The sequence below is a fragment of the Ambystoma mexicanum genome, chromosome 1q (genome assembly GCF_040938575.1).
Source record: "Ambystoma mexicanum isolate Mex_15411 chromosome 1q, UKY_AmexF1_1, whole genome shotgun sequence".
In the NCBI taxonomy this organism is placed as follows: Eukaryota; Metazoa; Chordata; class Amphibia; order Caudata; family Ambystomatidae; genus Ambystoma; species Ambystoma mexicanum.
Genome location: NC_090922.1, coordinates 1,103,013,644 through 1,103,028,385, shown reverse-complemented (window position 1 = coordinate 1,103,028,385; position 14,742 = coordinate 1,103,013,644). Strand labels below are relative to the sequence as shown.

The window sequence follows — 14,742 nt, the reverse complement described above, 5'->3', positions numbered from 1 at the left end:
GGGGGAGCATCCTGCAATTCTGAGACTCTTGAAAGGGATGAAGATGCGTAAACCTCCAGTGCCCAGATATTCTGCTCTGTGGGACGTGCAAGCAGTCTTTAAATTGTTCCTTTCTTGGCCACAGAATAAGGATCTTTCTCGATCTCAACTATCAGGGAAGCTAGCGATGTTGCTTTGCCTCATAGCGTGCAGAAGAGTTTCAGACGTGAATGCCTTAGAAGTAGACAAACATTTTCTACTCAGAAAGGGTAGCATTTAATGTGGCAAATAGGATGAAATCAGATTCAACAATATGTTATCCATGCTTCCCCAATAACAGCAAGCTATGCGTGGCACAATGCATTAACGATTACGAAGTAGCTACAGCCCAGGTTAGACCGAGAGGGGTTACACAGCTCTTGATAGCGCTTAGAAAACCATTTCATGCAGTTGCAACAGCTACAATAGCAAGATGGGTGCGAGAGGTGATGCACTGGCCAGGCATTGATTTATCACAGTTTGGGGCACATTCAGTAAGGGGCACAATGGCTTCTAGAGCGTTTTCAGCAGGCGTACCACTGCATGATATTATGAAAGCAGCAGATTGGTCAAATGAGACTACGTTTAAAACGTTCTATTTCAAACCTATCTCTCAGATAGCGAATACAGTGATTAACAGCTTTGACCAAGCATAATGCTCGCCTCCTGTCTCGCCATAGAATAAGATTGCCCATGCTGCGAGCGCTGGACAGTCTTTGATTCTATTAAAGACAAGGAGGCGAGCATTATATCCCACCCAGGGATATATGATATGAAGATGCATATAGTGAACACAAAGTATTTGCAGTGACAGTATGTGTCAGACTGTGTGAAAAACCCCCCCTTATAATCTGTTATCTATTGGTTTCAAGGGAAGATCAGAAACAAACCAGAATACAATCCACCTCGAGAGCAAGTGTTTTGTTCTAGAGTTCCGCCAGAGCATGGGGATTGCAAGGAGGAAGTTCCATTTGAGTTTATGGCAGAAGTTTCCAGTTGAATTGAGAGTTATATAGACTTTAACCCCAAAGAAAGAGGAAGATGATTACAGAAGGGGATTGTATATACCTGAGGCCGGAGCCTGATTGGATACTAAGGACAAGGAAAGCCTACAGGGAAACAGAGACCCATGGGATTTGTGGTTTTGAGAAGAACATTTTAAAGGGACTTAAACTGACAACCCTATTTTGGTTTGAATTCAGAGGAAACAAAATATTTTAGTCAGTTAAAGTGTTAAGATGTTTAAAAATTTTCAAGATTTGAAATTGCTGACATGCAGTAATAAAGAAAGAAAAGCATAATGCTCGCCTCCTTGTCTTTAATAGAATCAAGACGCTCTCAGCATGGGCAATTTTCATTGTTAAAGGAAGTAATTACAAAACCCTACTGTCTCATGTTTCAGAGGAACAGCTCTTTCCCGGATGAGAACAATGTGGCTCGACTTCAAGAGGAATTGATTGCAGTGAAGCTAAGGGAAGCGGAAGCCTTAATGTCTCTGAAGGAACTTCGCCAACAAATAAAGGATTTGGAGGAACACTGGCAGGTACAGTATGAAGTGATGACTTCTGTTCTTGAATCCTAATTCCCATTTGTACATGAACTATTGAAGGTGAAGAATATATTGGTTGGTCACACAATCGTCCTCTCAAAGATTTCCACTTGTGTTTTTTCATTTGTTCAAAGGTTTCACATATTGTACTTTACAATTCTTTATTTTCTCCTGTTTTACAAAACACATAGAAATATAAATTCAAAATAAGGTGCTATTTTTATGCCTACATTGAATATTGTTACCTTTTCAGCTTGTACATTTGGCTGTGTTCTATCTGGAACTGTAAATATCATAAATGTTTTGATTTCCGTCTGTATTGGTTGATATCCTGAGTCTCTGAAGAGGCATGGGATTGTTACTCAATATATAAAAAAGAAAACACAGAGTACTTCTCGTACTTCAAGATTGCTTGCAGGTTTTTTGCAAAAATCATATTCATACCTAAATAAGTCACAGATCGTTTAACTTGCCACATTTTATCTTGGTGAACTTGATTGAGTGGATCCCCTATTGTATCTGTGTCACTGTTGACATTTATTGAATTTTGTTGTAAAAATACTATTGGTTTGGTTGCGCGTTATGCTTTCCCTTTGTAATCTAAAAAAGTTAAAGGTTTTGTTTTTTTCAAGACGCCTAATACTAATGCTTAATTTTCAGTCTTCCTTCAATTCCTTTATCTTAGCAGCCGAAGAAGGATCAACATGAGAAAAGCAGATTTTACTTCAAACTGTAATTGTTTTCAAAATTCATACCAGAGAATGTAGCTTGATCTATGCATTGAGATATTTATATAGCAAAGTAATGTGAAACGTAATCGTATCTAAGCGCAGATGTTGACAAAAACACGGGAAAAATAGTGCTGATCTCAGTCTGGGAACCAGACTCTTACTCCTGGCAGACGTAAATGTTATTTAAACAAATGCGTTTTCAGAGCTTTGCAGAACTGGGGAAGAGATTCTTTTGTCCTGATGTCCCAAGGAAGACTATTCTATAGTTTACCAAGCAGCACCCAAATTACCTTTATCAAAATAAAAACACTGTCAATCAAAGACCAATTCGCTATCAATTGTATTTGAGACTGCAAATGTATAAACAATAGTATGGATCATACACAGCAGAAACAAGAGGACGGGGGCACTGTCCGTAGCAATTTATCTCTACCAGGGTGTAAGTCCCTGGTCGGTTGATGTAAGCTTAGTTTCTCCGCTAGATAGCAAGGCACAAGATAATTCAAGAACTTGTAAATCAGGCATAGAATCTGGAAGTCAATCCTATCCCCCGTTATCAACTAGTGTAGGGAGCATCGCAATGCTGAAATGGGTGCGGATTTAGTCACTCCAAAAACAATCTGACTGCAGCGTTCTGGACCCTCTGGAACCGGTGATGTTTACACAGGATGCCATATAAACTATTGCAATAGTCTAAATGCGAATCTACCAGCGCTACTACTACACCTGCATGGTCTTTTTTAGGAACAAACGGAAGGGCTTGTCAAAGAAGCAGCAATGAATAGAATACCGACTGCACTTTTGACTCTCTCACCCTCGCTACTCAGGTTTTCCTGCCAAATGCATCTGAGGTTTTTAATCTTGGGGCCAAAATTCAAATTGGAGCCCAGGAGGCACGGGCATGTGGCGGTCTCTCTGCACTGAGCATATTCTTTCGACTGAACAGGGCCACCTCTGATTTACTTGGATCAAGCTGGATCAAGTTCACAGCCATCCAATTACTGACTTCCTCCAAGCACTGCCCTACTCTTATAAATGATGACTCCTCATTGCTTAACTTGATAACCACCTGTGTGTCATCTGTATAGGATTGGAAGCAAACCTTGTGTTTCCGCAGAATGTCCATTAGCAGACTTAAGTACAGGTTAAACAACAGCAGAGATGGGGAGGAATCTTGTGGAACTCCACAGCTCTGAGTTAGTGGGTCTGAAAGAATCAAACCATTTAATGGCCCTTTCGGAGTCATTGCCAATCTCCCGCAGGCGTTTAAAAGTGTGGTGATCCACCGTATCAAACGCTGCAGAGAAATCTAGCATCACTAGCAATGACAACTCCCCATGATCTGCCACTCGTAGGAGTTCATCCCAGACTGCTAACATATTCCTTCAATTGGGCTATGGCTACCTTCTCCTAGATTTTTCCTGACCAAGGCAAGCCTGCCACAGGTTGATAGTTTTGCAGATTGTCAGGGTCAAGGTTGGGTTTTTTCACTAAGTCAATTCAAGAGGCACCGTACCCTGTGCTAATGATTCCTTCACAAAGCATGTCATGAACGGAGCAATATCGGTCACCAGGCGTTTAGCTGTGCATGCAGGTAGACATAAAAGCTAGTCATCTGTGGGTTTAAGAGCCCCCAGCAAAGGCAGAATAGTATCCTCTCTAACTGGTGTAAAATGAAACGGCAGAACACCGTGAGGAGGCCCCACGACTGTCAAGGGTACCTGTTCGGTGCAGATAATAATTACTGCTGGCCCCTGATGCAATTTTTGGGAAATATTCTCCTTTAATTTTAGTCAGAAAAAAGTGTGAAAAGAATTAGCCTGCCCTAGAAAAGATGACCCAAACATTGCAAGGCGAAATATTCGCTTTCAAACAGACTGGGGTATATTTCTATCGTTTCTTCATAATGAATACAGAGAATTCATGTGCCCCAGAAACTCTGCATTTTGGGCCTTCACTAATTCTCTCAGCTGTCATCCCATTGCTGCAGATTTTTTCCCTGGTTTTGAGTTGGGTTGGGGGTGGTGGTTTGGTGGATTCTGGTAATGCTTTGTTATATGGAAAATCAATAAACATACTTTTTTTTAAAAGAGACCTCTAGGGGCGTGGACCAGGTTGGTTGCGTGCTGAGGGTGCCCCGTCTTCCCCTTTCCTGCAGGAAGTCCTACTGGTGAGAGGACACAGGGAACCTGCCACCAGCCCCCTGTGGAAAGTAAGAAGAGGCGCTGGTGGTGTCGCAGACAACAGTTTTGTGCGTCTTTGTCTGGCCCGGTCACAGCGGGTATCCACTCTCATGTGCTTCCAGCCTGTGGCGTGCCTATGGGTAGTGGCAGTCATTGAAGGTGCAGTGGCTTGGGTGGGCAGCACCCGGACCTGGTGTTGGAGGAGGCAGCAGTGGGCTCCCGACCTTCAGAGGGGCCATTGGTGAGTATCGGGGACGAATTTGGCAAGTTGGCGGTGGAACCTGGAGCCGGTGTGGGCAGGGACGGGGGTGCGCGACCTGTGTCTGCGCCATCTGGAGTGGGAGGCTGCTCTGTTGCGGTTTTGGCCCATGGTGGGCCTACGGACATTGCCGGCCGGTGAGAGCGCAGTTGCCTGGGTGCCCCACCAGCATTCCCATCTACTTGCAGCCTGTGTCAGCCCCTTCCTTTTCCGGGGTGATGCTTCCCCACTCTGAGCTGCTGACGTTCATCTCCCACCCCATTTCCCCCACCCTCCTGACCCCTCCCCCAGCTATCAGCAATACATAAATACTAATGCTCCAGCACAGGATCTGTTCCCATTCTTGAGATTCCCCAACCTGGAGAGTGTCGGACCCGGGGTGTGTGTGGAGGCATAGCCGGGCCCTGGTGACTCCAGCTGGGAGTGGAGCTCACCTTCCAAAATCCTATGTGGGCAGCTGGGAAGACCGGAATTGCAGACAGAGGATGGCCCTGGTCGGGACCCTCCCCGGGGAGTGTGCGGGGGGTGGGGTGTTATTAGGCCATGGCATTCGGCTTGGCAGGTTAGGTTGTATGGGAGTCCTGAACAGGGCTGGCCTGAAACCCTGGGCCAGAGTCATTGCAAAGCCCAGTATGGAGCCTGAGGGAGGCGCGCTGAGCAGTGCAGTGGGGGAAGGCACCTGTTGGTGGTGACGAGGAGCGAAGGGGCATCTTGGAGTTGGGAAGACCCACAGGACCTGGCTGGTGAATATTTGACGTGCCTGGCATAGAGGTACTAGCAGCAGTGACTTTGTGGTTTGTTGGGGTGGGGATTAACCCCGGGCACAGTTTTATTTTTGCTGCTGTGGTCCATTGATATTTAGAAGGGGGACTGGGAAGCTGGCTGGGCCTGTGGTTGCCATTTTTATGAGCAGCAGCCTGTGGGTTTTCGGGTGGCTGTGTGGCACTGCTCCTTGGCCTCTGGTGGGATTGTGAGGATTGACACACTGCCGGCCCGAAGGCGGAAGGCGGAATGGGGCCCTCCAACAATTTCAGAGGCTTGAGGCTATGGAGAAGTAAGGGATGGATGTGCGCTCAAAGGTGGAGGCAGGAGATGGACCGCTGGTCCAGTCTACAAAGGATGATGTGAAGGATATTTTGTAGGAAATAGGAGCGCTGCAGGGTGAGGTGCAGTCCTCGGTTTCGACCCTCTGGGGTCGGTTGAAGTACTGGAGGCCAAGTTTGAGGGTCTTGAGAATAACCAAATCAGTGCAGATGTGGTTGAAATGAAGTTCGAGGGGCCACTGACTGACCTTGAGTCTAGGGATGAAGATTACCAGCTGAAGATGGATGACCTTGCAAATGGAGAAACGCAGAAATAATCTCTGCGTTTTTGGCCTCCAGGAGCAGAAGAGGGAATCCGCCAGAGATGTGGTGCTGGAGGTCAAGGGGTGGTTAATTTCCTATTTGCTGCGGAAGGGTGAATGGAGGTGGAAATGGAACAAGCCCATTGTGGGAGTCTGGTTAGGGCTGACCCCGGGAGGATTTTTCTGGCATTGTTTGTCTCTTTGCTTGGAGAGAGGTACTTTAGCTACTATGATGTTAATGATGTTCTTATTTTCCATCCACCCCATATCCGGTGGGGTGTTGATGTTATTTTAGCTACATGGTGGGGGAGGAGTGAAGGGAAATTTGGTGATGTTTGTTACTTTGGCCCCCTTTAGGGCCTCAGGAGGATAGCTCAGGGGCAACGTGCTCGCCTTGGAACACAGGTTTGATTTCCCCAGGCCCGTGTTTAGAAACCTTTGGGTATTAAGCGTGTTATAAATAACCCATCATATCATTGTCATTTTTGTTTCCCTCTGTAATTTGAAAAAACAATAAAACTTGAAGTTTAAAAAAAAAGCCTGCTCAAGGTAGGGTTCCTTAGAGGACACAACACTGCGCAGCAGAACAAAGTTAGCAATCATTGAGAAAAGTTATCTAGGTTGATTTCTCTCTTGTTTAATCTGTTTAATTAAAAAATCTGATATAGTTTTTAAAGTGTCTACTTTGTATTGTTTCAGGGCCAGCTTAACCTTGATTTCCCTGTTGAAAGTACTGTGCTTTCTCCACATACGTTTCACAGCTCTATACTGTTTCCTCTGTTTCCTCTTGGCAGCTAAGCACATGGTAAACCAGGGCTTAGAAATCTTTTTAATCCTTGATGGAGCCACTCTGGAACAGATACCATCCATGATGACGGCCCATATTAGCCAGGGTCAGTGTTGAGGGGCTTCATGTTAAATGAATACCTACAATAATGAGGGTCTAACAGGGCGGCCTATCTGGCTTGCTAAAAGAATATGGGACTGGAATAGACAAAAAGTAAGGTGAGGATTACAAGTCCATTTGGGTTTTTCTTGCCTTTTCAGGGCACAGATTCAGCCTCAGTCTAGAGTGTCTCCCCTTCCCCTGACCTGTCCTATGCCCTATGCCCTTTGTTTTTTATGACGTACGGCATGTGACTAATGGTCAATCGAGTCAGGGTTTCTAGCATGCATAACTTAAGAAAAATGGTTCAACTGTGCAGAAGGTCTAACAGGTGGGGAACAAAACCAGTGTAAGGGTCTCCTCTGAAGTACCTAGTGTCCCTGGTCCAGCTCCCCAATGGACGATTCACAGTCGCAGGAATATTTTGCCCAGTTTGCGTCCTGGTTCACAACAGAATGTTCCAAGGAAATAGCGCCCAGCCTGCTTCTTGAAGTCACTTGGGTTTCCTATTGGTTTAGGTCTTCACCCTCCTGTGCCACATATTTATTTCCCAGGCTCCTCTGTGTAGTGAGAGCACCTGTCAGCAAGCACTTTTTACTTTTCCCTTGTCAATATGGAATTACCTGACCAGCAATAATGTTGTTTTGCCCTTACTAAGGTATTACAATTACTGTACTAAACGTATTTCTTCTCCTTTATCCACAATTCATTTTGTCACCAGCCAGGGGTAACTCTACTGGACTGAGTTTTCGCTTTCTGAACGGACTTATTTCATTATTTTAATGTATCCGGTGCTTGTGCCAAAGTGCTATAACAAGTAAGGGAACTGCGACACAATAAAAATTCCAAATTGGCAGTACAAATCAATTGTTTATGGAAGGGACAGAGGAGACGAGAGGTGAGCCTTTAAGCATGTATGAAAGAAATTAAGGTGTGTGTGCGGAAGAAGAGTGGATGGTAAGAGGGAGATAATTCCAGTTGAATGGAGCAAGAAGAGAAAGGGAGTGAAAGCGAGAAGCACAAGGGGGCTTAAGAAGAGTAAGACGATAGGTAGACTGTAAGCGACGAGCACGAGAGGGGGACATTATAGGAGACATGGGATGCAAGATTGGTGAGCCAAGACCATAAAGAGATTCGAAGATGATGAAAAGGAGAAGAAACAGAAAACGAGATTCAAATGTTAAGATAGAAGCAGATAGAAGTGAGGGCAAAATTGAACCACAGTGAGATAGACCGAAGAGAAGACGAATAGCGAAGTTATAAATGGACCGAGGAGGGGCAGACGCACAGCAGGGAGTCCGATCAAGTGGGAAGAAATTAGATCAGAGATGTTTGGAGGCATGAAAAGAAGGAAAGGAAGGGGCAGGTGCAGCAAAGTTTGAAGAGAAGAAAATGACAAGTGCATGCAGTAAGAGCAATATGAGAGTAGAAAGAAAGAGCCAAAGAAAATGCTGAGATTCCGAACGGCGGAAGAAAGGGAGAGTTTGTGGAGGGTGTGGGGGGAATAGAGGAGAAGGAAAGGAGAGGAAGGAGGGAAGAAAAGAACTTCAGTTTTAGATGGTGTAAATGAAGACAACGTGAACACATCCAAGATTGGATGGAAGAAAGACAGGCAGAGACTTGAGAGTATCAGAGAACTCGGAGAAAGAAAAGACGATTGGGGAATCATAAGTGTAAATTTGACCGGAAAGATTGAAGGACCAGGTAAGCGAGGAGAGAGGGATAGTGTAGAGTGAAAACAAAAGTGAGCCAAGAACAGAACCTTGGGGAACACCATATAAAACTGGAATAGGAGAAGAGAGCTGGCCGGGCCAAGATACAGACTTGGAACAAACGGAAAGGCTAGGATTTTAAACGGGTCAGAAAAGAGCCAGAAATGCCTAGAGAAAAGAGGGCGGGAACGTAGGTTAGGGTGATCCACAGTGTCAAAAGCTGCTGAAAGATCAACTAGAATCAGAATAGAGGAGAGCTTGTTGTGGTGTCTAGAAAAAAGAAAGTCAGAAACATGCAGGAGAGCAGTGGGGGGAGAAGGGAGTGGAGCGTTTTTGGGAATAGGGATTACAGTAGTATGTTTGGGAAAACAGAGGAGGAAAGAGAGCATGACAGAGAGGTTAAGTAGTATAGTAAGATTGAGAAGGATCTGGGGATAATCCAAAGGGATGAGCATAGAGGGAATGGGATCAGTTGGAGAAGCAGTGGGATGAGCACGAGAGAGAACATGAGCGGTATCCGCATCCATGAGGGGAGGGAAAAGGCAGAGAAGATGAGGGTGGAAGGAAGGGAAGGGATGAGGGACAGAGGTAGGGGGCAAGGGTGGAGAGACAAAGGACACACAGAGATTAGAAACCTTGGTGGTAAAATAGTCAACAAGGTCAGCAGCAGATAAAGAAGACTGGGAAGGATTGGGCGTTTGAGGAGAGTGAATATTAAGTTGAAAAAGACTGTGTGGGTTATGAGCTAGAGAAACGTGAGTGGAGAAAAATATTGCTTTTGGGAAGCATTGAAAACAGAATCATAGAAAGAATGTGCCGAAGAAAGCAGTTTCAGATCAAGGCCGGATTGAGCCTTTTTCCAACGGCGCCCACGTTTTCAGCAGAGGGGAGCGAATGGCAATAAGAGAAGGATTAAGCCATTGTCGAGGTGGCTTACATGAAGTTGTAAAGTGGTGAGAAGGGTAGGAAGAGTTCAAGGTAGCAATAAAAGAAGATTGAAGAGAAATGAGCACAGAATCATCAGATGGTTGCAAGAACAGGGGGAGGGAGTGAAGAGAAGTGGTAAGAGAAGAGACAAAGGTAGAAGTATCAAGGGAGCAAAGCTCACAACATCGGTAGGAAGTTGAAAACGGGGAGGGTAATGAGGAAAGCAATAAATGATACTCTGAATAGATGGGAAGGAAAGACGTTGCAAGGAACTGAGGGTGAAGATGAGATCAAGGGAAGATCTTGAGGTATGCGATGGGGGACCATCAAAAGAGAAAAGAGGATAGGAATCAATGAATGCTATAAAAGCAGAAGTAGAATCAGTAGAAATAAGATGTAGATTAAAGTTGCAGAATTATGGAAACGGGGCCAGAAGGCAATATAGAGAAGAACATCAAAATCAAGAATAAAGAATGAGAGCTGAACTTTCAGGATGATAGATAAGGAAAGGAAGAAAGGCTTGGAGAAAGAAGATATGGTATTCGGAGGTGGGAAGAAAAGGTGGTGAGGTGGAACCAAGAGTAATGAGAGAGGATGCCTACACCCCCTCCACGACCAATAGGACAAAGGGTGCGAAAGAAGTTGGAGGTAGCAGAAAAGAGAGTGGCAGGAGTAGTAATGTTAGTAGGATAATAAGTAGGAGATCCAGGTTTCTGTAAACCAAAGGAATTGAAGGTTGAGTCGTTCGAATAGATCAAGGGTAGAATGAAATGTTTTGCAAATGGGTCTAGCATTCCAGGGATGAGGTTGTCTCTGTGCAGTGAATGGGTCTGATGATGAAAGGAGGACCAGCATGAAGTATGTACTGGAATATTGGAATCCATTAAGAGTGGAAAGAATAGAGGAGGTAGGAGACATGCAATTGAAGCGAGTACTGAAACAGGTATGATGATGGCAAATTATCAATCACATAAGCAGTGAGCAAAAATAGAGGCGGAGTGGCGAAGAGTGGCAGTCTTGCTGCTTACCTCGTTGACTCCGGTTTCCTGCGTTCATGCCTGGAGGCGTGTCTCAGTTTCCAACCTCTCTACAAAACGCCATCTCCTCTGCGGAGCGGACGCGGAGTGGCGAGGAGTGGCAGTCTTGCCTGTCATGACTGCCAAGACTGCCGACTCCAATAAGCCCCTGGAACAAGAGGTTCAGGCTCAGGACTTGGAAGAAGGGCACCTACTTTGTAGTGCCCGTGTTCGTACTACATCAAACATTCACAAACTGGGAATGCGTCCTTCTGAGAGAGAGCGTTTTCCCCAGCTTCCCAAAAAACAAAGACACTTGGAGCTCGAAAGTGGAAGGAAAAACGAATGTACTGATCTCACCTTCGTTTGAAGCCGGTGTCCTGGAGGAGCAGCTAGCTGAGGACCGCTGAGCTTTGGAAGAGGACTCGCAGACCCCCGGGCGGTCGCCGCAGCCCACAGCAATACCATTGAGCAGTTTGTCGGCTCCCGCTGCCTCCTCCTCCACGCTCCAGCTCCCTAGTCCCTCTGGAGGGAAGGGCGGGTACGGTGAGCCAGAAAGGAGGGGCACGGGCATGCTGACGACGGGAGGCAACTGCCGGCCCAACACCCGAGCCTCAGTGAGTGACGAACTTCGATGCGGGGAGGGTGGCGTTGAGGCCCGATCGATTTCGATCCTGTCGGCTCCTCAAGACCTCATGGGAGTGCCACCCACACGAAAGCCCCCCTTATACCCGGCAACCACAGAAAGGTTGTCACCTACCCCAACGTCAAAAAAAGTGCTTCAAACAGCAATGGAAGAAGGAAATAAAGTTCAAATTACTGCCAGAGTTCACACATCTTCAGAGAAACAAATGTGTGAAAAGACGCCAGTAAAGTCTAAAGCGCCAAAAAAGCTATTGCAGCTTCATGAGGCTGACCCCTTTTTTTCACACCAGGAAAAGGTCCAGGAAAAAGACATTCCACATATTTCAGTGCTGGAAGAAGGCAAAAGAAAGTCGGGACCGGCGGGACTCTATAGACTATTTCAATAACTCCTCAGCAAGAAAGTCAACAGCAAATGAGCAAAATCCAAACAAAAATCCATCAGGCGCTCCAAACGACTCTCCGGCAAAAAAGAAACTGGACTTTATATCAATCATGTCTGCAGTGTCGATAGCCTTGGCGCCTTTCACAAAGTTATATGAATCTATCAACGAAAATCTGAAAGATCATACCACCATGCAGGCAATGATATACCCAAAATTGATCTTTCTGGAAGGCTACATTACTGCCCTAGACGAACGCCTAAAAACAAACACCTTATCTTCAAAAGAACAATCAAAAGCGGAAATTCCGTATGACCAAGAGAGGACCTCTATTTCAACACAAAGCTTAACCAATCTCATCATTGACAGCCAATCCAGTGGCCAGTGAGCCCCTGACTTAAACTAAAAATGGCGCTGTGATCTACGATCAAAGTGAAGTCATACATATCAGTGAAGAAACACCACCAAATGGAAACCAAACCCAATCTAATGAAAAAGAATCATCGCTGAGATCGAATGGAAACCAAACCCAACTCAACGAAAAAAAGACCAGGCTTATCTGATATTTTGTGCACAAAATGAAACATCGACAGAAAAAATGGACAAGTCAGATTCAGGACCCATACTGCAGAAGCAAAAAAAGAACCAAATCAAAAAGTGCCATCCCTCTACACTCCAGGGCTCTATCTTTGTCTTCCAGATTCCAAACGACACAGGAACTAAAGAATCCCCAAAAACAGTAGAAGACTTCCTGGCCGATGATCAGCTAATGAATATTAGTGAACATCTAGAGAAGGATCCAACAAGCAGCATGCTCACCAGAAAAGAACAAGTTGAAGAAAAGGTGCCGCCTAGTCCCCCGCCTTGCCAACTAAAGAGTCCACCTTTTCGGACCATGGAAGAAAGAAGAAACATTCTTCACCAGCCCCCAAAAAACAACCAAACCAATGCTGGACATAGGAAAGTATCATTTTCCTCAAGGACAGAGTCGCCTTCGTCAAACTGGGGAACCCCAAATTCGGAACCCCGGCACAAACCCAGAAAATGGGGCAGACATTCAAGCAGGGAGGACTCGCGGCGAGCCTTAAGCAAAGAGAGCTCAAAAGAACACCAAAAGAACACCTAATTCGGGAAAAGGAGCCCCTACTGAGGGTACACCACAAATCAAAAACTGAATCTTACCACGACCGAAGCAACTCCACCAAAAAGACTGCCTGGTCTTTTAAAAATAGAACAACGGTCAGAAAATCGTGACAAAATAATTCTTAACAGAAGAGGAGTTTTAACCCTCTTTGGCTTCATTCCAGTGCTTCGACAGATTAAATCAGAGGACCTGAAACTAGTGGATCCCTACCATTCAAATCGTAGAGCAAAAACGTCCCTGTATATTGCCTCAAAGAAAATACAGTCCCGAATAATTGAAGAAGCAGAGGAACTATCTAAATTTGGCTACAGGGTGACTGGAAACTCGACGCCATCCGGTGAGCGCAGAGAAATACAGGTTAACGCCGCAGCAAAGATTGCAAGTACAGGCTCAACAAGAAATAAGAGCAAGGACTAGTCTTACACAAAGAAATCGTACGAGGAGGTGGCCAATTCTCAAAGAAGTGAGAGGAACTCAACAAGTGGAAAAAACAGGGATACAAGCTCAAACAAAAACCAACAGAAATTAGTGAACAAAGAACCTCCAAAAAAACTAACGTCTAGGGAGCCGCAAACATACAATCCAGACCTAATGAAAGCGCCGGAAACTTCACAATCAAAAAGGAGTTTACAGGGAATTTGGTCCTGGCTCCCAAAAGCACTCTAAAAAAACTTGAATAAATAGCAATGCGAAGGTCGGCAGAGCCACGACAACGTCATCTTGCCAGCCGACCCGCCTCATACTGTCCTAAAACTTTGCTCCTGGAATACTCGTGGATATACACATTTGACGACCCAGAATGATGCCGACTTAGCTTCATTCGACGTGATCTGCCTACAAGAAACATGGCTCATAGATAAACCCATCTTGGATGGCTATGACCTAGTCCTGGCTCCTGCAAAAAAAGGCCTATTAGGCCGACCATCACCTGGACTACTTGTGGCTTGCAGAAATTGTGCAGGAATGAAAATGAAAGAAACTCTGCTGACAAATCTATCTATACTGGTAGTCCTCATTGAACTCTAAGACCCTGAAAAGGCACAAAGCACAGAAATAGCAATCTTAAATACCTATTGGAACCCAGCGACCATAGATTCAAAACACATCACCCATATGATGGAAGAAACAATAGATGAAATCCAGTCAACACGCCAGGTTTCATATTTTATAATCTGTGGAGATCTCAACATAACATCCAAAAAATCTGGTGCGACAGAGGGGAAAAATACAGCAGCAGCTCAGAGAGGAAATCTTTGGCGCAAGTTGATGTCCTCACGACATATGCTAAACCTCGACACGGTCTTTAAAGAGAAAGACCGTCTGCCGACGTGGGAACAGGGAACGTTGAGAGCTACAATTGACTATATCTATGTCTCCCGCCCCTTTCTAGAAATTGTAACAACCTTCAAGGTCCGCAAAACAACAGCCAGTGACCATAACCAACTAATAACAACTTGGTCGACCAAATTCCGGAGAGCAAACCCCAAACCAGACTATGTGCCTCTACTCGTGGCTTTTTCTAAAAAAAAGAAGACATCTCAAACCCCCGGCACCATGCATAAACACAGCTATGATGCCTAGTTGGCCTCTAAAAGACGGGAATTCCGAAGAATCAAGAGACAACTGAAGCAAACATCGCCCAGCCAACAGGAAAAAAAACTGTCAGAAGCATCCAGAAACTACAGAAACTGGGTAAAAAACCATTGCTCTCTCCTGTACCAGCAAGATTCGGAAAAAGTCCTGAAAGCGATCTGTGGCAACAAAGCCAGGGAATTCTGGTCACTTATAAAATCCACAACTCCATCAAAGAAAAATTCCATCATTAACTCAATGGGTGAGCAAAAATGGATCGACCACTTTACAATTCTTTTTGAATCCCCAACAAAGGAGGACGACGGCTGCATAGAAAATGACCCCTCAAGTTGGTTATACCTTAACGACCAAGAA

The 14,742-nt window shown here is 45.1% G+C and overlaps 1 protein-coding gene across 4 annotated transcripts in view; it reads left to right on the top strand.

Annotated features, from left to right (window-relative positions):
* The window catches only part of EVI5 (ecotropic viral integration site 5), a 2,339,304-nt gene that overhangs the window by 1,187,235 nt on the left and 1,137,327 nt on the right, over positions 1-14,742 (top strand). For all 4 annotated transcript variants that reach the window (XM_069641804.1, XM_069641802.1, XM_069641803.1 and 1 more), the window contains one exon: positions 1,421-1,561. In XM_069641804.1, coding sequence (XP_069497905.1) covers positions 1,421-1,561 — 141 coding nt within the window. The remainder of the gene's footprint in view (positions 1-1,420; positions 1,562-14,742) is intronic.